Below are 26,016 nucleotides of genomic sequence, written 5' to 3'. Positions count from 1 at the left end.
ATTGATTAACTAAAGTACACAGTTGCTGGCCTTCACAAGTTCAGGCCTATGTTGGCTATGAATGATTAACCCATATACGTGTCCAGTAGCCTTCGCAAGATCAGACATGGCCCAAGACGGTCAGGTCTATGTTGTTCCAGCTTGGCACATTCACATAGATTCTGCTCACATTCTGTTTTTACATGTCTAACAGTTAGCCTTATATTTGGTCCAGCTTTATACATTCACATGGATCCAGCCTACGTTATGCTTACACATGTCTAATGAATAACCCCATAGTAATTATGCTCCCTACGTCTAAGAAAACAATATAGATACTTGAAAATCCTACATGATGTCATGGAAATTCTCCTACAATCTCCTGTGAATCTGTTTGGATGGAGTCAAAATGTAAATATCTTACTTTGGCAAATCTTTGTTTCTAACAGATAGGCTATTTTCTCTTGAACCATAAAGTCTAACAACTAATCAACAATGGCATTATTTTCAATTAACTCTGCAACTCTTCCAACTTAAATTTTTTCACAACTGATACCAGTTTTACACCAAAACATTGACAAACAAATACATAATGACATAGTAAAATAAATAAAAGTATGTAATAAAATGTATAGGATATATTTCATGCTGAAACTCTCCTATTAAACACCAATGGTGTTCACTAAGTTGATGGTTATATTTAGGATAATGTTTTGCAGTTTGTCAATCTATTTTTTATTTAAAAATATATATATTTTTTCTTTCCCCCTATATTTTATATGTGATAAGGCCACACAGAGGGCCAGAGATAATTACAGACATCTGCGATAATCTGAAGTACCCAAGAAGGCCATGTCAAGTGGTAGATTACATCAAATCCTTCTAAAATACCCAAATTCTGGGAGTTTACTGATAAACTTAGAAAGTTTCCAGGAATATACCCTCCATTTGCAACCCTAGTTATGCCTATAATAAGGCAATTCATATTCATTTTCCAAAACGAATTATTGTTAACTCACAGCAACGCATGCTAGAAGCCTTGACCTTTAACTATGCCACTTTGTTTACATACTCATCTCATATGTATATACTGTACTCGATACCATCTACTGTATCTTGCCTATGCTGCTCTGTACCATCACTCATTCATATATCCTTATGTACATATTCTTTATCCCCTTACACTGTGTATAAGACAGTAGTTTTGGAATTGTTAGTTAGATTACTTGTTGGTTATTACTGCATTGGCGGAACTAGAAGCACAAGCATTTCGCTACACTCGAATTAACATCTGCTAACCATGTGTATGTGACAAATAAAATTTGATTTGATTTGATGCACACATATTTCTCTGTACTCAGTTTAATTGAAGTCCTCAATCTGTATTTTTGCCTTGTAACTGATTGCCTCTAGAAAGAAAGAGAGAAGGAACAACACATGATGAAGATGAGCTAGCTACTAGTATAAAGCAATGGAAAATCTAATACAAAAATCTAATCAAATTGTTACAAAGAATGTTCTGAAATTATTCAGACCCCATCCCCTTTTCCACATTTTATCACGTTACAGCCTTATTCTAAAATTGATTAAATAATTTTTCCCCCTCATCAATCTAGACACAATGTCCCATAATGACCAAGCAAAAATGTTTTTTTAGACATTTTTGCAAAGGTATTAAAAATAAACAACAGAATTATCATATTTACATAAGTATTCAGACCCTTTACTCAGTACTTTGTTGAAGCAACTTTGGCACCGATTACAGCTTCGAGTCTTCTTGAGTATGACTTTACAAGCTTGGCACACCAGTTTCTCCCATTCTTCTCTGCAGATCCTCTCAAGCTCTGTTAGGTTGGATGGAGAGCGTCACTGCACAGCTATTTTCTGGTCTCTCCAGAGATGTTCATCGGGTTCAAGGGGTCTGAATAGTTTCCGTATGCACTGTATAGGTACAAGTAGGACCAATAATAAATACATTATTTACCTTATCAAGCTTGAAAACAATGCACTCATTTATCACTCAAAAAAAGTGTTATGTGTGAGTGTACCACAGACATCTTTCCAGCGTGTTGATGCATCCTCCTTCCAATGCAGCTTCTTCCAACACCACGGGTAGGCGATGGGTATCCATCTGCAAAAGGGAAGCTCAAGTTAGCTCATAATGTTGCTAACCGAGCTGTTGTGCTAGCTAACACATTTTTTAAGTTTATAAGGAAATGTAATTAATACTGTAAGTTAGACACTCATCAGACAACTTCGGTAGGTAGCTAGATAGCTTGGTTTCCATTTTCCCCCTGACTGGTCCTCAACGGTTACGGGTCTTGGAACTCATGTATTCACCAGAAATAGCTTCTGGTCAACTGTTTGCCACTTATGTCAATAAATATTGTTGCCACAGGTTTGCCACCGATTGAAATAGATCCTTGAGACAATTGTTTGCCAGAAAGAAATCTCTGGCAAACTGTTTGCCACTAGTGGAAAAAATTATTATTGTTGCCAAAGGATTGCCGCAGATCCACCACTATTGGTAAACATTTGCACATTTCTGGCAACAAGTTACGGTTATGACGCCGAACTGCAGTCAGGTCAAGACCCTGGTGAGGACGACGAGCATGCAGATGAGCTTCCCTGAGAAGGTTTCTGACAGTTTGTGGAAAAATTCTTCAGTTGTGCAAACCCACAGTTTCATCAGCTGTCCGGGTGGCTCATCTCAGATGATCCCCCAGGTGAAGATGCCGGATGTGCAGGTCCTGGGCTGGCGTGGTTACACGTGGTCTGCGGTTGTGAGGCTGGTTGGACGTACTGCCAAATTCTCTAAAATGACCTTGTAGGCGGTTTATGGTAGAGAAATTAATATTAAATTATCTGGTGGACATTCCTGCAGTCATCATGCCAATTGTACACTCCCTCAAAACTTCAGACATCTGTGGCATTGTGTTGTGTGACAAAACTGAACATTTTAGAGTGACCTTTTATTGTCCCCAGCACAAGGAGCACCTGTGTAATGATCATGCTGTTTAACCCAGTTTATTGATATGCCACACCTGTCACGTGGATGGATTATCTTGACAAAGGAGAAATGCTCACTAACAGGAATGTCAACAAATTTGTTCACAGAATTTGAGAGAAATAAGCTTTTTGTATATGGAAAATTTCTGTGATGTTTTATTTCAGCTCATGAAATATGGGACCAACACTTTACATGTTGCGTTTATATTTTTGTTCAGTGAAGATGGGAAAACAAACATGGTAACAACAAACAGAAAACTGTGCGATCACTGAAAGTACAGTAACTTCATATTTAGTTTCTTTAATCAGAAATCAGAAACCTTCACTTTAATCAGAAACCTTCACTGTGAGTAGAGAGCAAATAGGTGGTGAAGAAAGGCTCTCTGTGGGTGAGACTGTATTCAGGATTACATTGATTACATTGTTTTTGTTGATCACAGTAATTTCACCTCCAAATCTTTGATTAGCACTGTTTACTGCATTGTAATTTGTGATTGAAAGTGTTGATTGCGTAAAACGTAGTGTTATTTCAATGCAGATTTATTCTTTCCATATAATGGAATGTTCAAGGATATCTAATATTATATTCTTCTTTACCATAGTGTAGGACAAATGTAACGTATTTGTGTCACTCTGCTAAAGGTGTTTTATCAACCGTGGTGTCAATAACTGTAGGTGAACTTCCTTTCTATATATGATATGTTTGATGTTATCTCCCCCGGACTGGAGGTGTGGATGTCTGTTTTCAAGGCAGCTTGTTTCGCACGCCACTGGTCTTTTTTGAAGTGTGTGTGTGTGTATATCAACGTGTGAAAAGTGTGTGAGCGTCTGTACATGCAACGGTGGTTGCGAAAGTATGTGTGCATGCAGGTTGGCGTGCCACTGAGAGTTTAAGATTGCGTGTCAGTGTTTTGGGTGGGAGGGGAAATGGGAGGAGTTGAAGGGGTAATGACCTGGATTCCTCACGAAATATGAGGTAATACTTTGAGATTTAGGGTATAGCTCAATGGTTAGAATACCATCATGACTCCTCCCAGAGCAGGGTTATTGGTGTAAGGGTTAACTATGACTTGCATTTTGCGTGCTCTGTAATGACCTTTCCCGTTACTTTTGTTTTTCATTAAGCAGGTTTCCATTGACCCAAGTTTATTCAACAAAAGAATTGTCGCACAAAATGTGTAATGGAAACGGCGGCAATATAATCAATTTCCTATCCATTCGACAGGAGTGTATTTCTTTATTGCAACAAATGATAATGGAAACGTTTTCTTTTTAAAATGTATTATGATTGCCTAATAATTTTGAAGGTACACGGGGCATGTGATGTATCAGTAACTATATCGCGTCACTTCTCATTTCATTCTAAATGTCTGCCACATGCTAAATAAAAAATATCAACTATAAAATTATGTTTCTGTGCAGGACAAGGATTGTCCTGACTTCCCAGAATGCCTAAATTGCTGCCCCATGCTTTGCTGGTTGGCTGGCAACTTTCAACATCCAATTATTTCAGATCTACAAGAGTGGACGTTTCAACATGGCATGGACCTTGGCGATACGTTTGCGCATGATAATTGTTAAAATATGACACATATGAGTACATTATTGCATTCTATAGCCTACCTCCTATAGGAGGGCATACAGGCTGTCGCCAATTTATTAATGCGCAATTTGCCTACATGGGTAATGAAAACAACCATTACATTACTATTGAACACTGTAGGGTTTTGCGTGTTTTTAAAAAATGTGTAGGTGTGACGCCATTATGTCCAGTTGTTTTTATCGACAAGGTAGTTCAATGGAAAAGCACCTTAGCAGGTAATTGTCGCATCTATTTTTTTTAACAGAGCCCATTTAAATGAGTGATGCTTACTTTTCTGGTTTCAGTACTTGTTAATACAATGTTTTACTGATCATAAGTATAACTGTTATACTTTTGCAAAAAGTCACTAGTCAATAGGCAGCTAATATCGGCACCCAGAACCAACTCAGCACTATATGTTAAGGCTGTCACATTGAAATTACTAGCGAGCTAATCCTCTCCTTGTCATCAATAACCTGAACCATTCAGCCTGCTGATAGACTTTAGTCAACAGGAAGGACTGACTGGGGTTATATAACAGCCTGCCTGCAAAGGCAGACCCAGACACACACAGTTTAGTCTGAGGTCCAGCCCCCTCTCAGTAGCATTCAGTGCCAGACTTCAGGGAGGTAGTTTCCTTCTCACAAAACAGCTTGTGTAACTGAGCAGAGAGTCAGAGAGGCATGGGCTGGCGGAAGGGTGTTCCTGTGGTTAAGCAGGGGCAGGGGCTGAGGCCGGGGCTGAGGTTGGGGCCTGGGTTGGGACTGAGGCAGGGGCTTAGGCTGGGACTGCTGGTTCTGCTGTGCTGCCTTGCCCTGTGTCCAGCGCCTGTCCAGGGGGACAAGGTCCTGGTGATGCCTGTAGACGGGAGCCACTGGCTGAGCATGAAGCTGCTGGTGAAGGAGCTGGCGGCCAGAGGCCATGAGGTGGTTGTGCTGGTCCCTGACACATCCATCCTCATCCAGGGCTCTGACTACTACAGGACTGAGACCTTCAGGGTCCCCTACAGCAAGGCACAGCTGGACGAGAACGTCAACAAACTGAAGGACGCTGCATTCCTCAAGGCTCCGGATGTAATGGACATATTCGTGAACGTGCAGCACCTGATTCACTTCACCACCATGCAGGTGAAAGGCTGTGAGGGTCTGCTGTATGACGAGCCCCTGATGAAGCGACTGAGAGGAGAAAGATTTCACATGATGCTGACCGACCCCTTCCTACCCTGTGGATCCATCATCGCTGACTCCTTCAACATCCCAGCGGTGTACTTCTCGAGGGGGATCCCCTGTGGGCTGGATGAGAAGGCTGCCCAGTGCCCCACTCCCCCATCCTACGTACCACGCTTATTCTCAGGCAACACTGACCACATGGATTTCTTAGGGAGGGTTAAGAACATGCTCATGTACAGTCTGGAGAGCTACCTGTGTACGGTGATGTTTGCCAGCTTTGACGAGCTGACCAGCAGGTACCTGGAGAAGGACATGACGTACAGGGAACTTCTGGGTCACGGGGCGATCTGGCTGCTGAGGTATGACTACTCCTTTGAGTATCCCAAACCCAGGATGCCCAACATGGTCAACATTGGCGGCATCAACTGTGGTAAAAGAGCTCCACTTCCAGCGGTGAGTCTCATAAGAGTATGTTTTAGAACAAACAACTTCAACTGTGGTAAAAGAGCTCCACTTCCAGCAGTGAGTCTCATAAGAGTATATTTTAGAACAAACAACTTCAACTGTGGTAAAAGAGCTCCACTTCCAGCGGTGAGTCTCATAAGAGTATGTTTTAGAACAAACAACTTCAACTGTGGTAAAAGAGCTCCACTTCCAGCAGTGAGTCTCATAAGAGTATGTTTTAGAACAAACAACTTCAACTGTGGTAAAAGAGCTCCACTTCCAGCGGTGAGTCTCATAAGAGTATGTTTTAGAACAAACAACTTCAACTGTGGTAAAAGAGCTCCACTTCCAGCAGTGAGTCTCATAAGAGTATGTTTTAAAACAAACAACTTCAACTGTGCGTAGCTGTGCAACCAATATGGAACCAGGTCCAGAAACCTCAAGGGATAGATACACTATTGTGGCAATTATACCCCCCACTATAATCTAACAGAGGAACTGAGGGGCCCTTCTAGTTCCTACCCTACAAACCACAGGAAGATAAACTACTCTGCAGGGATTGTTCTGTGGGGTAAGGGTTGGGGTTAGCTGTGATTGTTGTTGGGTTTATTATGCCTTTATCTTCTATGAATACAGGGTGTGTTATCAAGACATGGTATCCTTTCACAACTTCACCCTCCCTCCTTCAGTTAATGTTTTGCTAACCAGACCAAAGACTGTTCTAATACTGATGTGTGGAATTTAGACATACATGTTTTTAATGTGAGTTAAATAATTTGATGCCTTGTCTGTTTATATTGTTTAATGTGAAATATTGATGAGCATCATGAGGTGAGGTTTCACACAGCAGTTGCCCTTTGTTTTTTGCCTGTATGTACATACAATTCCATTGCATAGTGAAGGACTACAATTCATTGTGTGTTTGGTTCATCGTGTGTGTGGTTCTGCGGATATTTCGGAGAAGGGTCTACTTGCAATAACTGTGATTTGTGGTTGTGAGGCCAGTTGGATGTACTGCACCTTCAAATCAAATCAAATTTTATTAATCACATGCACCGAATACAATAGGTGTAGACCTTACAGTGAAGTGCTTACCTACAAGCCCCTAAATAAGAATAAGAAAGAAAAGAAAAGGAACAAGTAGTTGTGCTGGGGACAATAAAAGGCCACTCCAAAGTGTAAAGTTTTGTCACACAGTACAATGACACAGAAATGTCCACCAGAGCTGTTTCCAGATAAATTAATGTTAATTTCTTAACCATAAGCCGCTTCCAACGTCGTTTTAGAGAATTTGGCAGTACATCCAACTGGCCTCATAACCTCAGACCACGTGTAACCATGCCTGACCAGGACCTCCATATCCAGCTTCTTCACCTGTGGGATAGCCTGAGACCAGCCACCCGGACAGCTGATGAAACTTAGGCGTATTTATGTCTGTAATAAAGCCAAGTGGTAGGTGGGCGTGGCTCCCACCCATGGCTGCGCCCCCACCCAATAACATGAAATCCTTAGATTAGGGCTTAATGAATTTATTTCAGTTGACTGATTTCCTTTTTCATAAAATTATTTAAATTGTTGTGTTTATATTTTTGATAAGTATAAATGTAAAATATTTCTGTAAACTAACTCTTCCCCCGTGCCTCAACAGGACCTGCAGGAGTTTGTGGATGAGTCAGGAGAGGATGGCTTCGTGGTCTTCACCCTGGGCTCTATGATCTCTCAGATGCCTGAGGAGAAAGCCATGCAGTTCTTTGATGCCTTCAGCAAGATCCCTCAGAGGGTAAAGACACCTCGATGCTGGCCCAAATGGCACCCTATTCCATATATTGCACTACTTTTGACCACAGCTGGTCAAAAGTAGTTCACTATATAGGGAATAGGGTATTATTTGGAACGCATCCATCGTCTGTCTATTACATAATGTTTCCCACAGTTAACCATTTCTGACCAACACAATCTTTAAGTATACAGTCTCTACGTCTTCTGTAGAAATCAACAACTGACAACATATTTCCTGAGCTTTCTTACATCTCCTAGATATAGGACAGACACTTTAAAACCTTATTCCTTATGATTTATGTTTTTACTTCAATATTTTATCAAATAACATTTTTTATATATATATTTTTAATACCAAATGGGGTCCTAAAATTCAAAATCAAATAGCTAAATGATCAATAGTATGACCATCTTAAAACAATTCCATATGTTAGCTTAGTCATGCACTGCAATTGCACAATTGACTGATGATAGGTTGAAATAAATTCATAAGAAGAAGATTGTGGGAGCTATACTGTTAGATTTCAGCCTGTGTGTCCATGTATACTGATGATTCAACCCTATACGTGTCAGCAACCACAGCTAGTGAAATCAGTGCAACCCTGGACAAAGACTTGCAGTTTGAGAATGGGTGGCCAGTACTAAACTGGTCCTTAACATCTCTAAAACTAAGACCATTGTATTTGGTACAAATAATTCTTTAAGTTCTAGACCTCAGCTGAATCTGGTAATGAATGGTGTGGCTGTTGAACAAGTTGAGGAGACTAAATTACTTGGTGTTACCTTAGATTCTAAACTGTCATGGTCAAAAAATATTGAATGGTTGTAAGTCTGTCTGTGATAAAGAGATGCTCTGCTTTCTTGACACCACACTACACAAAGCAAGTCCTGCAGGCTCTAGTTTTATCTTATCTTGATTATTGTCCAGTCGTCTGGTCAAGTGCTGCAAAGGACCTAATTAAGCTGCAGCTGGCCCAGAACAGAGTGGCACGTTTTGCTCTTCATTGTCGTCAGAGGGCTAATATCAATAATATGCATGCCAGTCCCTCTTAGCTAAGAGTTGAGGAGACTGAATGCATCACTTCTTGTTTTTATAAAAAATAAATTGTTTGCATAGTCAACTTACATACAACACTGATAAACACACTTACCCCACCAGACATGCCACCAGGGGTCTCTTCCCAGTCCCCAGGTCGGGAACAAATTCAAGAAAACATACAGTATTATACAGAGCCATGATTACAGGGAACTCCCTTCCATATCAAAAAACAAATAAAGCAACACCTCCAGTCACAAGGCCTCTCCCCAATATGACCTACTTGTTGTGTGTACTGACATGTATGTGTAACTGATAGATGCACACACACGCAAACTACATGTTCATGTACAGTATGTCAATTGTAAAATCTTTTGACTGTAATGTATTTTTCGTTATGTGTCAGACCCCAGTAAGACTAGCTGTAGCCATTGGTGTCAGCTAATGGAGATCCTAATAAAACAAAATCAATACAGCCTGATTGTATAATTATCTATAGTAGAAAGCAATGGGTTAGAAGAAGCCTACATAACCAACCCGTAATGTAAAATGCAACATCCATTTATGGCCAGCTATGTAAACTCTAACACGGATTTATCCTGCAATAGATGTCATTCAATTGGTAATATTCATTTTTGTCTTCTCATGCCTTTTTAAGGGGAAAGTAATCTGAAAGTAATTAGAATACGTTACTGAGTTTGGGTAATCTAAAATTTACGTTACTGATGACTATTTTGGACAGGTAACTAGTAACTAACGGATTACATTTAGAAAATGACCTACCCAACGCTGCATATAGTCCTAATCTCCAATCCACCATTAATCTAATCTAGACTAAGAACAAGTCCTTTGTCCCCCGTTGTACTTAACTCTGAGGAATGCTGTAATTACATGGAGTTTCAATGACATTTGCATATTCTCCATATACTACGTCAAGAGTCATGGCAAGCTGCTGTTCTATGTTGTTCAGTTTGTGTGGTGTACACTGGAGCTATGCCTTAACTCTCCAGACACACATTTATATTCCACTACAAAGTGCTGTACCTTCACCACTATATCCATAATTGTCAGATGATTCTATATGACTTGATAAACTAAGTAAACTGTTCTGTTTTCAGGTGGTGTGGAGGTACACAGGAGTGGTGCCTGAGAACACTCCAGACAACGTCAGATTGATGAAGTGGCTTCCTCAGAATGATCTGCTGGGTTGGTTTCTTCTCATCAAATGTTACAATGATATAGTTATGATGAAAACCACCTGGGTTACAGAGGTTACAGAGGGGTACTCTTCTCAGTAAACACATGCTACTGTTGTTGCCAATACATCTTCTTCGTGGTGAATGTTCCATGTTGTAGGCCACCCCAAGGTCAAGGCCTTCATCACCCACGGAGGAACCCACGGTATCTACGAGGGGATCTGTAACAGTGTTCCCATGGTGATGCTTCCGTTGTTCGGTGACCAGAGTGACAACGCACATCGCATGGCGGTGAGGGGTGTCGGGGAGGTGCTCACTTTGTTCGATATCACCTCAGAGAAACTGGTGGAGGCCCTCAACAAGGTCATCAACGACAAGAGGTCAGACATCATGTTAACGTAATACAAGAAAGTATACTGAACAAAAATATAAACGCAACTTGCAACAATTTCTACGATTTTACTGAGTTACAGTTCATATGAGGAAATCAGTCAATTGAAATAAATAAATTAGGGCCTAATCTATGGATTTCACATGACTGGGAATACAGATATGCATATGTTGGTCACAGATACTTTTAATAGAAAACGGGCCTCAGGATCTCATCACAATATTTTTGGGCATTCAAAATGCCAATCGATAAAATGGAATTGTGTTCGTTGTCCATAGCTTATGCCCATAGCATAACCCCACCACCACCATGGGGCACTCTGTTCAAAACATTGACATCAGCAAACCGCTCACCCACACAACGCCATACACATGGTCTGTGGTTGTGAGGCAAGTTGGATGTACAGCCAAATTTTCTAAAACAACGTTGGAGGCGGCTTATGGTAGAGAAATGAACATTAAATTATCTTGCAACAGCTCTGGTGAACATTCCTATAGTCAGCATGCCAATTGCACTCTCCCTCAAAACTTCAGACATCTGAGGCATTGTGTTGTGTGACAAAACTGCACATTTTAGAGTGGCCTTTTATTGTCCCTAGCTCAAGATGCACCTGTATAATGATCATGCTGTTTAATCAGCTTCTTGATATGCCACACCTGCCAAGTGGATAGATTATTTTGGCAAAGACTAAATGTTCACAGAGGGATGTAAACAAATTTGTGCACACAATTTGAGAGAAAAAAGCTTTTTGTGCATATGGAACATTTCTGGGACCAACATTTTACATGTTGCGTTTCTATTTTTGTTCAGCATAATAATGTTACAAGGACATGTTATACACTGAAAATACAAACTATTAACCTCTTAAATGTAACTACATGTAATCTAAAATGGAGTCTACATAATCCTCTAAAGTAATTTTTATCATGAGAGGACCATCAACAATAACTAGTAATGCTGCATTCTCCAAGATAGGTTAAAATTTCACCTTTCTGGTCAAATCTTTTATAAATTGTTGAGGTGTAGACACGTTTTAGTGCACAAGCTCAAATTAACAGGACAAGTAGGATAAAAATATAGTAGTGCAAACAGTACAGGGACCAAATCCTAACTTGAGATCTACATATTGAGTTTCAGTGCAAATATAATATTGTCAACAATGCATGATTTAAATAAACTTCTGAGTTCCTCAGAATTCAGCCCCAGTCTATGAGGAGATTGGAAACCCTGTTGCATCTGTCCTTCTGCCCCAGTTACAAGGAGAAGATGCTGAAGCTGTCAGCGGTACATAAGGACCGTCCCATCGAGCCCCTGGACCTGGCTGTGTTCTGGGCGGAGTTTGTTATGCGCCACGGTGGAGCGGAACACCTAAGACCCGCCGCTCACGACCTCAACTGGATCCAGTACCACAGTCTGGACGTGTTCACTCTGCTACTCACTATAGTTCTCATTGTTGTCATGGTCACCGTTAAATGCTGCAAAGTCTGCTTCCGCAAGTGTTGTGGTACGAAGAAGACTATGAAGAAGAAGAAGAATGAGTGAATGTTCTTCCTGTGGCCTAGGCCGGGATTCAATCGAAGGCTCGTTGTAGAGCGCTGTCGACAATAATGTGCCTTTTAAAGGCAATGTTCCTGTGATCACATTCACAGTAAACGCTGCAGATGTTGGCTCAATCAGAAAGTACCTTAAAATGTCAAGCGTGCTACAATGTGCTACAGATTGAATCCCAGCCCAAGCCATCAGGCCCTAGAGTCCAGAGTAACTATACTGCCCACTCTAGGCCCTGTGTATAACATTTTTTTGTTTGTTTGATATCTCAGGATAATGTCAGAGTAACTTCATGTATCTGTTGTCAATAAGGCCTGATGCCTGCCACCAGCAAGACAGTCTCATTCCACCACAGGAGGTTGGTGGCACCTTAACTGCTGGTAATGCCTGGAGCGGAATGGTATCAAATACATCAAACACGTAGTTTCCATGTGTTTGATGCCATTTCATTTGTTCCATTACAGCCATTATTATGAGCCGTCCTCCCCTCAGCAGCCTCCTATTTATTTCACAGTCAGCCACTGTGCTGTTGGAGGAGTGTGACTTCAAAACTGTTGGCCTGTCTAGCATGTGTGATGCCAATTCAAGATCCTGTTTAGTAAAAAGCATGAGCTGACGCACACCCACATTGCTTTGTAGAGGCGCTAACCAACAAAGATTGAACTGTAACACAACCAATAGATGTCATGTTGGTATAAAGGATTTTGGAGACAGGTGCAGGAATACACAATAGGGGTTTTTAACACACCCAAAACAAACACGTATACAAAAACACTGGGCTGAATCCAAACAAAAGAGAGAGGGTAAACCTTGTTGAACGACACAGGACGATACCCATAATAGACAATATGTATAGCACGCAGCATAACAGCTGCACCAACGCATAGGTACTCACACCACCAGTGGACACGGGAACAATAATCGACAGCCCAATAGAAACCAAAGGGCACACTTATACAAGTACTAATCAGTGGGAATAGGGGACAGGTGTGCATAATGCATGTTCCGGAGGGATCCGTGGCAAGAGAGAATTTCTCTTTATCTTTTTAAAAGGCATTTTGACAGTAAAAAGCTATGGCAGGTGTGTCATTTTGCCTGGGCCTCATTCGGTCTTCATCAAGGTCCAGAGAGCAACACTGACATTTTTTAAATATTTCCTCGCCGTCAAAATGTGCTAAATGTAGTCCTTTATCCATCGTTTTTGGAATTTCCGATGCTCTGTCGAGCTTTCATTTCAGTAATTATTGTTTTTTGTTGTACAGTACTTTTTCATTATGTTTGTAATAATGTTTCAAGTGAAAAAAAATCATTATTGTGAAAATCTACAAATAAATTGTAATACAAAGTTGCATCTTTGTCCCTTTTCATTGCAGTTAGAGGGAAAGGAAGTGGGCTTGGGCTGTATTAGTTAGGTTATTTTTTATTTCCAAGTCAAAAAAGGAGAGTAAAAAAAACAGAAAATGGCTATTTATTTTTTGTTTCTGAATTTGAAAATTGCATACCTTTTTTTTCTAATTTATTATATCAAAATTGTACATTGAATAACGGGAAACACAACCACTTTTATTCAATTTTTGTTTTGTTTATACCCGGAAGTACACGGATTAGACTGAGTATGACACAAATACTAAGGTTAGCTAAGATGCAGAACTTTTTAGAAAGTTTGCATGCCAATAGAACAAACTGAACAACAACTGAACAAAGTTGGCTTGCACTTGCTGGCTACTGACTATACTCATGTTAGATAGTAGTAGCTAGAGGAAGTAAGTTAGTCCCTCGGCGTGCTATAAAATGAAGCTGCCTGACCAGAGCTACCTGCTGCGGAAAGGTCAAATTTCTCCTTACTTTCTGTAGCTACTTAGCTAGATCTTCAGTCGGCTGATGGTGTTTATTTACTGAGCAATAATGAACAGTAGTTACTGTAAATGGTCTATCTGGTACTTTATATAGCTAATTTAGGTATTGCTTACACATACAACAATATCCAATAAAGCTATAGTGAAAGGCAAACATAGGCTATACTCTTCAGTTGTGAACACGACTACTGCTACGACAATTGCCCTAGGATCTTAATTTGATCAGCCTGTTGCTGCAGGAAATGCAAACTTGTAGTGTATTCAAGGTTTAAAAAAGCTTCTAAAGTTTGTAGTTTACACTTTAAAATGTCAGACTTGATTTGCCCTAAAATGTCTCAGCCTCTACAAAAATATCAATTAATTATAATCCATACAATAATTCTCATTATTTTCCTGCTGTGAGAAAATGGTCCAATTAAGATCGTATATCTATACAGTGCCTTTGGAAAATATTCAGACCCATTGACTTTTTCCACATTCCGTTACAGCCTTATTCTAAAATGGATGTTAAAAATGTTCTCAGCAATCTACACCCAATACCCCATAATGACAAATTGAAAACATGTTTGTAGAAATACCTTTTTACATAAGTATTCAGACCCTTTGCTATGAGACTCAAAATTGAGCTCAGGTGCGTCCTGTTTCCATTGATCATCCTTGAGATGATTCTACAACTTGATTAGAGTCCACCTGTGGTAAATTCAATTGAGTGGACATGACTTGGAAAGGCACACACCTGCCTATATAAGGTCCCACAGTTGACAGTGCATGTCAGAGCAAAAATCAAGCCATGATGAATTGTCCGTAGAGCTCCTAGACAAGATTGTGTCGAGGCACAGATCTGGGGAAGGGTATCAAAACATTTCTGCAGCATTGAAGGTCCCAAGAACACAGTGGCCTCCATCATTCTTGAATGGAAGAAGTTTGGAACCACCAAGACCCTTCCTAGAGCTGGCCGCCCGGCCAAACTGAGCAATCAGGGGAGAAGGGCCTTGGTCAGGGAGGTGATCATGAATCCGATGGACACTCTGACAGATCTCTAGAGTTCCTCTGTTGAGATGGGAGAAACTTCCAGAAGGACAATCACCTCTGCAGCACTCCACCAAATCAGGCCTTTATGGTAGAGTGGCCAGACGGAAGCCACTCCTTAGTAAAAGGCACACTATAGCCCGCTTGGAGTTTGCCAAAAGGCACCTAAAGACTCTCATACCACGAGAAACAAGATTCTCTTGTCTGATAAGAGAAGTGTCACTTCTGGAGGAAACCTGGCACCATTCCTACGGTGAAGCATGGTGGTGACAGCATAATGGATGGAGGCAGCATCATGCAGGGGCTTAGGCTGGGACTGCTGATTCTGCTGTGCTGCCTTGCCCTGTGTCCAGCGCCTGTCCAGGGGGACAAGGTCCTGGTGATGCCTGTAGACGGGAGCCACTGGCTGAGCATGAAGCTGCTGGTGAAGGAGGTGGCGGCCAGAGGCCATGAGATGGTTGTGCTGGTCCCTGACACATCCATCCTCATCCAGGGCTTTGACTACTACAGGACTGAGACCTTCAGGGTCCCCTACAGCAAGGCACAGCTGGACGAGAACGTCAACAAACTGAAGGACGCTGCATTCCTCAAGGCTCCGGATGTAATGGACATATTTGTGAACGTGCAGCACCTGGTTCACTTCACCACCATGCAGGTGAAAGGCTGTGAGGGTCTGCTGTATGACGAGCCCCTGATGCAGCAACTGAGAGGAGAAATACTTCAGTTGATGCTGACTGACCCCTTTCTACCCTGTGGATCAATCATCGCTGACTCCTTCAACAGCCCAGCGGTGTACTTCTTGAGGGGGATCCCCTGTGGGCTGGATGAGAAGGCTGCCCAGTGCCCCACTCCCCCCTCCTATGTACCACGCTTCCACTCAGGCAACACTGACCACATGGATTTCCTAGGGAGGGTTAAGAACATGCTCATGTACAGTCTGGAGAGCTACCTGTGTACGGTGATGTTTGCCAGCTTTGACGAGCTGACCAGTAGGTACCTAGATAAGGACATGACGTAACGTACAGGGAACTGCTGGGTCATGGGGCGATCTGGCTGCTGAGGTATGACTACTCCTTTGAGTAACCCAAACCCAGGATGCCCAACATGGTCATTATTGGAGGAATCAACTGTGGTGAAAGAGCTCCACTTCCAGCAGTGAGTCTCATAAGAGTATGTTTTAAAACAAACAACTTCAACTGTGCGTAGCTGTGCACCCTATATGGAACCAGGTCCAGAAACCTCAAGGGATAGATACACTACTGTGGCATTTATACCCCCACCGCGCACACCCCCAAAAATACAAAGAAAAAACGTTCAAATAGAGTTTCTGCTCAACATTCACTTTGAGAGAGCGTCCCTCTATGTACTACCCTGCATTCTCTCTCTTTTCTAAACACTGTGTTCAGCTAGTGAAACCTGAGCCAGGAACAGCATTGATATGTCCCAAATGGTACCCTATTCCTTATATAGTGAACTACTTTTGACCAGAATCCTTTGGGCCCTGGTCAAAAGTAGTTGACTATTTGGGTAATAGGGTGCCATTTAGGACAGACATGTTATTTCTTCCAGGAATGTGGCGACTATAATCTAACAGAGGAACTGAGGGGCCCTTCTAGTTCCTACCCGACAAACCACAGGAAGATAAACTACTCTGCAGGGATTGTTCTGTGGGGTAAGGGTTGGGGTTAGCTGTGATTGTTGTTAGGTTTATTATGCCTTTATCTTCTATGAATACAGGGTGTGTTATCAAGGCATGGTATCCTTTCACAACTTCACCCTCCCTCCTTCAGTTAATGTTTTGCTAACCAGACCAAAGACTGTTCTAATACTGATGTGTGGAATTTAGACATACATGTTTTTAATGTGAGTTAAATAATTTGATGCCTTGTCTGTTTATATTGTTTAATGTGAAATATTGATGAGCATCATGAGGTGAGGTTTCACACAGCAGTTGCCCTTTGTTTTTTGCCTGTATGTACATACAATTCCAATGCATAGTGAAGGACTACAATTCATTGTGTGTTTGGTTCGTCGTGTGTGTGGTTCTGCAGATATTTCGGAGAAGGGTCTACTTGCAATAACTGTAATATGTGGTTGTTTTTCTTACTTCTTAGAAGTTGACTGAACAGCATAATCATTACACAGGTGCACCTTAAAATCAAATCAAATTTTATTAATCACATGCACCGAAAACAATAGGTGTAAATTTTACAGTGAAGTGGTTACCTATAAGCCCCTAATCAAGAATAAGAAATAAAAGGTAAGGAATAAGTAATTGTGCTTGGGACAATAAAAGGCCACTCCAAAGTGTAAAGTTTTGTCATACAGTACAATGCCACAGAAATGTCCACCAGAGCTGTTTCCAGATAAATTAATGTTCATTTCTCTACCATAAGCCGCCTCCAACCTCGTTTTAGAGAATTTGGCAGTACATCCAACTGGCCTCACAACCACAGACCACGTGTAACCAAGCCAGTCCAGGACCTCCACATCCAGCTTCTTCACTTGTGGGATCGTCTGAGACCAGCCACCCGGGCAGCATGAAATTTAGGAATATTTATGTCTGTAATAAAGCCCTTTTGTAAAGCCCTTTTTTCTTCAGTTGACTGATTTCCTCATAAAAGCATTTAAATTGTTGCATCTTGCGTTTATATTTTTGTTCAGTGTAAATGTAAAATATTTTTGTAAACTAACTCTTCCCCCGTGCCTCAACAGGACCTGGATTAGTTTGTGGATGAGTCAGGAGAGGATGGCTTCCTGGTCTTCACCCTGGGCTCTGTGATCTCAGATGCCTGAGGAGAAAACCAAGCAGTTCTTTGATGTCTTCAGCAAGATCCCTTAGAGGGTAAAGATACCTCGATGCTGGCCCAAATGGCACCCTATTCCATATATTGCACTACTTTTGACCACAGCTGGTCAAAAGTAGTTCACTATAAAGGGAATAGGGTATTATTTGGAATGCATCCATCGTCTGTCTATTACATAATGTTTCCCACAGTTAACCATTTCTGACCAACACAATCTTTAAGTATACAGTCTCTACGTCTTCTGTAGAAATCAACAACTGACAACATATTTCCTGAGCTTTCTTACATCTCCTAGATATAGGACAGACACTTTAAAACCTTATTCCTTATGATTTATGTTTTTACTGTCTTTTTGATATTTATGAATGAATGCGTTTCTATGGGCTGTAGTAGTAAAGGCCAAATTCAATATTTTATCAAATATTTTTTTTTATATATATTTTTAATACCAAATGGGATCCTGAAAATCAAATAGCTAAATGATCAATAGTATGACCATCTTAAAACAATTCCATATGTTAGCTTAGTTGAGATGTTAGTTTGTAATAGCACAGTACTATGCGTGCTAACCATATAGGCAGGGTTGGGGACTAATGATTTACATGAAATCCGTTACATGTTTTTTGTAATCTTTTACATGTACAGTGTATCTGTAATCTGTTACCAGCCGCAAAAAAGTGTAATCATATTACAGAAACGTTTGAAAAACTAGATGATTACTTCTACGATTACTTTTAAATTATTTTAAGCTGCCTTATCATTGTTTTTGCGACCTGTGGACAGACAGTGAAAATCTTGCAACAGCTGCATAGTACAGATCCCAGCCTATGGAATAAGAATTTGAGGCAGTTCTTCCTTTCTAAACTCCTCAGTGATATTTTCTTCCATATTGTTAAAAACAAGTTTAATTTAAGAAGACCACGAGTGGGGCTTTTGTTGCTCAATCTCATTTGTGCTGATAAAAAAAAAACTGTCCATAGGCCTAACAGATGCTCAAACTCGTCCACTTTTGCTAGACTTAAACAGCTTATCAAGATATCAATGTGTCACCAACAACAATGTAAACAATAGGCCTATAGTAAATGCAGCATATGGCATGTATTCTTCACATAAAGCACTTTTCGGTAAACTCGTACAAAAAAAGATGCTATCTAGACCCTAAAAGGGTTCTTCAGCTATCCCCTTAGGAGAACCCTTTGAATAACCGTTTTTGGGTCCAGGTAGAACCCTTTAGGGTTCAATGTAGAACCCTTTCCACGTAGGGTTCTACCTGGAACCAAAAGGGTTCTCCCATGGGGACAGCCAAATAACCCTTTTAGAATCCTCTAAGAGGAGTGTTCAAGAATGCCATTCCATGAGCGCAGCATAAACAACAGAGTTAATAAGTCCTTCATTTTTGGGTTATGCTCAGGTAAAACAATTTGGCCAATCTATAGTTCCAACATTGCTGTAAAGTACTTTTTAAAAAATACTTGAAAGTTCTACTTAAGTCGTTTTTTGGGTGTCTGTACTTTACTATTTACATTTTTGACTACTTTTACTTCATTACATTCCTAAAGAAAATAATGTACTTTTCACTCTTTACAATTTCCCTGACACCCAAGAGTACTTGTTACATTTGGAATGCTTAGCAAGACAGGAAAATGGTCTAATTCACACACTTATCAAGAGAACATCCCTGGTCATCCCTACTGCCTCTGATCTGGCGGACTCACTAAACATAAATGCTGTAAATGACGTCTTCGTGTTGTAATGTGTCCCTTGCAATCTGTAAATAAATAAACAATTTGTGCTGTCTGATTTGCTTAATATAAAGGAATTTTAAATGATTTATACTTAAGTACATTTAAAACCAATAGTTTTAGACTTTTACTCAAGTAGTATTTTACTGGGTGACTTTCAGTTTTACTTGAGCCATTATCTTTGAAGTTTTCTTGACTTTTACTCAAGTATGGACATTTTGTACTTTTTCCACCACTGATTTCCAAATCCTATTCTTGAAGTTCAAGAGGTATTCAATTGATTGGAATGACTGGAAATCGGTCAGACTGGATTTGAATGTAAAGAAAGTGTTTGTCCTCAGGCCTGGAGGGAAGCCAAAATCATACAAATGCAATGCAATTCATCTATAAACAAATTAACAACAGACTTCCAGCATGCTTTCAGATAAAGGCTCTCAACATGCACTGCACTAACACAATTGACTGATGATTGGTTGAAATAAATTCATAAGAAGAAGATTGTGGGAGCTATACTGTTAGATTTCAGCCTGTGTGTCCATGTATACTGATGATTCAACCCTATACGTGTCAGCAACCACAGCTAGGGAAATTAATGCAACCCTGAACAAAGAGTTGCAGTCAGTTTTAGAATGGGTGGCCAGTACTACACTTGTCCTTAACATCTCTAAAACTAAGACCATTGTATTTGGTACAAATAATTCTTTAAGTTCTAGACCTCAGCTGAATCTGGTAATGAATGGTGTGGCTGTTGAACAAGTTGAGGAGACTAAATTACTTGGTGTTACCTTAGATTCTAAACTGTCATGGTCAAAAAATATTGAATGGTTGTAAGTCTGTCTGTGATAAAGAGATGCTCTGCTTTCTTGACACCACACTACACAAAGCAAGTCCTGCAGGCTCTAGTTTTATCTTATCTTAATTATTGTCCAGTCGTCTGGTCAAGTGCTGCAAAGGACCTAATTAAGCTGCAGCTGGCCCAGAACAGAGTGGCACATTTTGCTCTTCATTGTCGTCAGAGGGCTAATATCAATAATATGCATGCCAGTCCCTCTTAGCTAAGAGTTCAGGAAACTGAATGCATCACTTCTTGTTTTTATAAGAAATAAATTGTTTGCATAGTCAACTTACATACAACACTGACAAACACACTTACCCCACCAGACATGCCACCAGGGGTCTCTTCCCAGTCCCCAGGTCGGGAACAAATTCAAGAAGACATACAGTATTATACAGAGCCATGATTACAGGGAACTCCCTTCCATATCAAAAAACAAATAAAGCAACACCTCCAGTCACAAGGCCTCTCCCCAATATGACCTACTTGTTGTGTGTACTGACATGTATGTGTAACTGATAGATGCACACACACGCAAACTACATGTTCATGTACAGTATGTCAATTGTAAAATCTTTTGACTGTATTTTTCGTTATGTGTCAGACCCCAGTAAGACTAGCTGTAGCCATTGGTGTCAGCTAATGGAGATCCTAATAAAACAAAATCAATACAGCCTGATTGTATAATTATCTATAGTAGAAAGCAATGGGTTAGAAGAAGCCTACATAACCAACCCGTAATGTAAAATGCAACATCCATTTATGGCCAGCTATGTAAACTCTAACACGGATTTATCCTGCAATAGATGTCATTCAATTGGTAATATTCATTTGTCTTCTTCTAATGCCTTTTTAAGAGGAAAGTAATCTGAAAGTAATTAGATTACGTTACTGAGTTTGGGTAATCTAAAAGTTACGTTACTGATGACTATTTTGGACAGGTAACTAGTAACTAACGGATTACATTTAGAAAATGACCTACCCAACGCTGCATATAGTCCTAATCTCCAATCCACCATTAATCTAATCTAGACTAAGAACAAGTCCTTTGTCCCCCATTGTACTTAACTCTGAGGAATGCTGTAATTATATGGAGTTTCAATGACATTTGCATATTCTAATTGTCTTATGATTCTATATGACTTGATAAACTAAGTAAACTGTTCTCTGTTTTCAGGTGGTGTGGAGGTACACAGGAGTGGTGCCTGAGAACGCTCCAGACAACGTCAGATTGATGAAGTGGCTTCCTCAGAATGATCTGCTGGGTTGGTTTCTTCTCATCATCAGAGATAATGTTACAATGATATAGTTATGATGAAAACCACCTGGGTTACAGAAGTTACAGAGGGGTACTCTTCTCAGTAAACACATGCTACTGTTGTTGCCAATACATCTTCTTCGTGGTGAATGTTCTATGTTCCATGTTCTAGGCCACCCCAAGGTCAAGGCCTTCATCACCCACGGAGGAACCCACGGTATCTACGATCTGTAACAGTGTTCCCATGGTGATACTGCCGTTGTTCGTGACCAGAGTGACAACGTACATCGCATGGCGGTGAGGGGTGTCGGGGAGGTGCTCAATTTGTTCGATATCACCTCAGACAAACTGGTGGAGGCCCTCAACGACAAGAGGTCAGACATCATGTTAACGTAATACAAGGAAGTATACTGAACAAAAATATAAACGCAACAATTTCTACGATTTTACAGAGTTACAGTTCATATGAGGAAATCAGTCAATGGAAATAAATGAATTAGGCCCTAATCTATGGATTTCACATGACTGGGTATACAGACATGCATCTGTTGGTCACAGATACCTTTAGAAAATAAATGGGCCTCACAATGGGCCTCAGGATCACGTCACCGTATTTTTGTACATTCTAATTGCCAATCAATAAAATGCAATTGTGTTTGTTGTCTATAGCTTATGCCTGCCCATAGCATAACCCCACCACCACCATGGGGCACTCTGTTCACAACATTGACATCAGCAAACCATTCCCCCACACAACGCCATACACATGGTCTACGGTTGTGAGGCCGGTTGGAAGTACTGCCAAATTCTCTAAAATGACATTGGAGGTGGTTTATGGTAGAGAATTGAACATTCAATTAGCTTGCAACAGCTCTGGTGGACATTCCTACAGTCAGCATGCCAATTGCACGCTCCCTCAAAACTTAAGACATGTGAGGCATTGTGTTGTGTGACAACTGCACAAAATTTGAGGCAAATAAGATTTTTGTGCATATGGAACATTTCTCTGAACAACATTTTACATGTTGCGTTTACATTTTTGTTCAGCATAATGTTACAAGGACATGTTATACACTGAAAATAAAGTATTAACCTCTTAAATGTAACTACATGTAATCTAAAATGGAATCTACATAATCCTCTAAAGTCATTTTTATCATGAGAGGACCAACAATAACTAGTAATGCTGCATTCTCCAAGATAGGTAAAAATTTCACCTTTCTGGTAAAAATAGTTAGAAATTGCTGAGGTGTAGACAAGTTGTAGGACACAAGCTCAAATTAACAGGACAATTAGGATAAAAATATAGTAGTGCAAACAGTACAGGGACCAAATCCTAACTTGAGATCTACATATTGAGTTTCAGTGCAAATATATTGTCAACAATGCATGATTTAAATAAACGTCTGAGTTCCTCAGAATTCAGCCCCAGTCTATGAGGAGATTGGAAACCCTGTTGCATCTGTCCTTCTGCCCCAGTTACAAGGAGAAGATGCTGAAGCTGTCAGCGGTACATAAGGACCGTTCCATCGAGCCCCTGGACCTGGCTGTGTTCTGGGCGGAGTTTGTTATGCGCCACGGTGGAGCGGAACACCTAAGACCCGCCGCTCACGACCTCAACTGGATCCAGTACCACAGTCTGGACGTGTTCACTCTGCTACTCACTATAGTTCTCATTGTTGTCATGGTCACCGTTAAATGCTGCAAAGTCTGCTTCCGCAAGTGTTGTGGTACGAAGAAGACTATGAAGAAGAAGAAGGAGTGAATGTTCTTCCTGTGGCCTAGGCCGGGATTCAATCAAAGGCTCGTTGTAGAGCGCTGTCGACAATAATGTGTCTTTTAAAGGCAATGTTCCTGTGTTTGCTGAGATCACATTCACAGTAAACGCTGCAGATGTTGGCTCAATCAGAAAGTACCTTAAAATATCAAGCGTGCTACAATGTGCTACAGATTGAATCCCAGCCCAAGTCATCAGGCCCTAGAGTCCAGAGTAACTATACTGCCCACTCTAGGCCCTGTGTATAACATTTTTATGTTTGTTTGATATCTCAGGATAATGTCAGAGTAACTTCATGTATCTGTTGTCAATTAGGCCTGATGCCTGCCACCAGCAAGACAGTCTCATTCCACCACAGGAGGTTGGTTGCACCTTAACTGCTGGTAATGGCTGGATTGGAATGAGTGGAATGGTATCGAATACATCAAACACGTAGTTTCCATTTGTTTGATGCCATTTCATTTGTTCCATTACAGCCATTATTATGAGCCGTCCTCCCCTCAGCAGCCTCCTATTTATTCCACAGTCAGCCACTGTGCTGTTGGAGGAGTGTGACTTCAAAACTGTTGGCCTGTCTAGCATGTGTGATGCCAATTCAAGATCCTGTTTAGTAAAAAGCATGAGCTGACGCACACCCACATTGTTTTGTAGAAGTGCAAACCAACAAAGATTAAACTGTATAAAAATAAATCAAGTCGCAGAGTCAGACTTGCCAAAATGTTGGTTATTAGGTTTACTTAATCAGTTGTTTGGAGATATGAGTGTACAACTTTCTTGTTTTACAATTTAGGATCCTGGTAACACAACCAATAGATGTCATGTTGGTATAAAGGATTTTGGAGACAGGTGCAGGAATACACAATAGGGGTTTTAAATACACCCAAAACAAACACGTATACAAAAACACTGGGCTGAACCCAAACAAAAGAGAGAGGGTAAACCTTGTTGAACAACACAGGACGATACCCATAATAGACAATATATATAGCACGCAGCATAACAGCTGCACCAACGATTAGGTACTCACACCACCAGTGGACACGGGAACAATAATCAACAGCCCAATAGAAACCAAAGGGCACACTTATACAAGTACTAATCAGTGGGAATAGGGGACAGGTGTCCGTAATGAATGTTCCGGAGGGATCCGTGACAATATAGTGGCAAGAGAGAATTTCTCTTTATCTTTTTAAAAGGCATTTTGACAGTAAAAAGCTATGGCAGGTGTGTCATTTTGCCTGGGCCTCATTCGGTCTTCATCAAGGTCCAGAGAGCAACACTGACTTTTTCTTATATTTCCTCACCGTCAAAATTTGCTAAATGTAGTCCTTTATCCATCGTTTTTGGAATTTCCGATGCTCCCTGACTGTCTAGCTTTCATTTCAGTAATTCATGTTTTTGTTGTACAGTACTTTTTCATTGTTGGTAATGTTTCAATTGAAAAAAACATTGTGAAAATCTACAAATAAATTGTAATACAAAGTTGCATCTTTGTCTCATTTCATTGCAGTTAGAGGGAAAGAAATGGGCAGGGGCTGTTAGGTTATTAAGATTTAAGTTAAAAAAATTAGAGTAAGAAAAACCATAACATTTTTAGATTCTGAATTTGAAAGTTGCCTTTATTGTATCAAAATTGAACATGGAATAACGGAAAACAAATAACCACTTTTATTCAATTTTAGCATTTTTGTTTTGTTCATACCCGGAAGTACACACCTCCTTATAGAAAATTGACAGGACTTAGTGGCGGTGTTAACACCCTAGGTTGGCAGTCCAAAGAAAGGAAAAAAAACACAGTGGCCTCCATCATTCTTAAATGGAATAAGTTTGGAACCACCAAGTCTCTTCCTAGAGCCTGCAGCCCGGCCAAACTGAGCAATCGAGGGAGAAGGGCCTTGGTCAGGGAGGTGACCAAGAATCCGATGGTCCCTCAGACAGAGCTCTAGAGTTCCTCTGTTGAGATGGGAGAACCTTCCAGAAGGACAACCACCTCTGCAGCACTCAGGCCTTTATGGTAGAGTGGCCAGACTGAAGCCACTCAGTAAAAGGTACACTATAGCCGCTTGGAGTTTGCCAAAAGCCACTGTTACGTTCCCCAGTTTCTTTTGTGGTTTGTGTATTTGTATGTGTGTGTTTCAGGATGGCTTCCTGGATTCCTTTAAGCAGCTGATTAGAGCTGACCCCTCCCTCTCGTCAGAAACAGCTGTCTTCAATTACCAACTCCTTCTGAAGTTTTTAAGCCAGTATTCTGTTCATCAGGTGATGATGTGTGTCCTGTGTTGGTTGTTGAGAGAGCTGATTGGTATGTCAGATATATATATATATGAGAGAGCTTATTAGTATGTTCTGTGTGTAAATAGGACGCAGTGTTTTGATTATTGAAATAGTTTTTGTTCCCAGAGGGAAGGGGAAGGCACCTTGGGAGTGCTTAGGCAAGAGGCCTGCGGGCATACATATACCTGTAGTATATACTCTGTCTATGCACACTAGGGAAGACCTGGGCAGAACACCCCCTGTATTTTGGTTAGAGTGCCAGGTGGTGCTAGTTAGGTAAGTTGTGGGTGGGTGGGTAGGTAGGT

General features: G+C 40.7%; 1 protein-coding gene and 1 pseudogene across 1 annotated transcript; both read left to right on the top strand.

Annotated features, from left to right (window-relative positions):
- The first annotated feature begins 5,130 nt into the window (after positions 1-5,130).
- On the top strand, positions 5,131-13,482 carry LOC109878359 (UDP-glucuronosyltransferase-like). The gene is made up of 5 exons (XM_031805686.1): positions 5,131-6,192; positions 7,832-7,963; positions 10,117-10,204; positions 10,355-10,574; positions 11,839-13,482. Exons 1-5 carry the CDS (start codon positions 5,254-5,256, stop codon positions 12,125-12,127), a joined length of 1,668 nt encoding a protein of 555 aa, XP_031661546.1. The 5' UTR covers positions 5,131-5,253; the 3' UTR covers positions 12,128-13,482.
- A 1,747-nt stretch (positions 13,483-15,229) lies between these two features.
- LOC109886609 (UDP-glucuronosyltransferase-like) lies at positions 15,230-24,143 on the top strand (annotated as a pseudogene).
- Positions 24,144-26,016: the final 1,873 nt, after the last annotated feature.

Source organism: Oncorhynchus kisutch, linkage group LG26, assembly GCF_002021735.2.
Source record: "Oncorhynchus kisutch isolate 150728-3 linkage group LG26, Okis_V2, whole genome shotgun sequence".
In the NCBI taxonomy this organism is placed as follows: domain Eukaryota; kingdom Metazoa; phylum Chordata; class Actinopteri; order Salmoniformes; family Salmonidae; genus Oncorhynchus; species Oncorhynchus kisutch.
The sequence above is the reverse complement of the archived record's forward strand: the minus strand, read 5'-3'. Positions and strand labels throughout refer to the sequence as shown.

Bases quoted from the DNA above. Each gene is read 5' to 3' on its own strand.
- LOC109878359 (XM_031805686.1), top strand. From the start codon at position 5,254: ATGGGCTGGCGGAAGGGTGTTCCTGTGGTTAAGCAGGGGCAGGGGCTG. The intron at 6,193-7,831 runs GTGAGTCTCATA...GTGCCTCAACAG, and splicing joins AAAGAGCTCCACTTCCAGCG to GACCTGCAGGAGTTTGTGGA. The intron at 10,575-11,838 runs GTCAGACATCAT...CTTCTGCCCCAG, and splicing joins AAGGTCATCAACGACAAGAG to TTACAAGGAGAAGATGCTGA.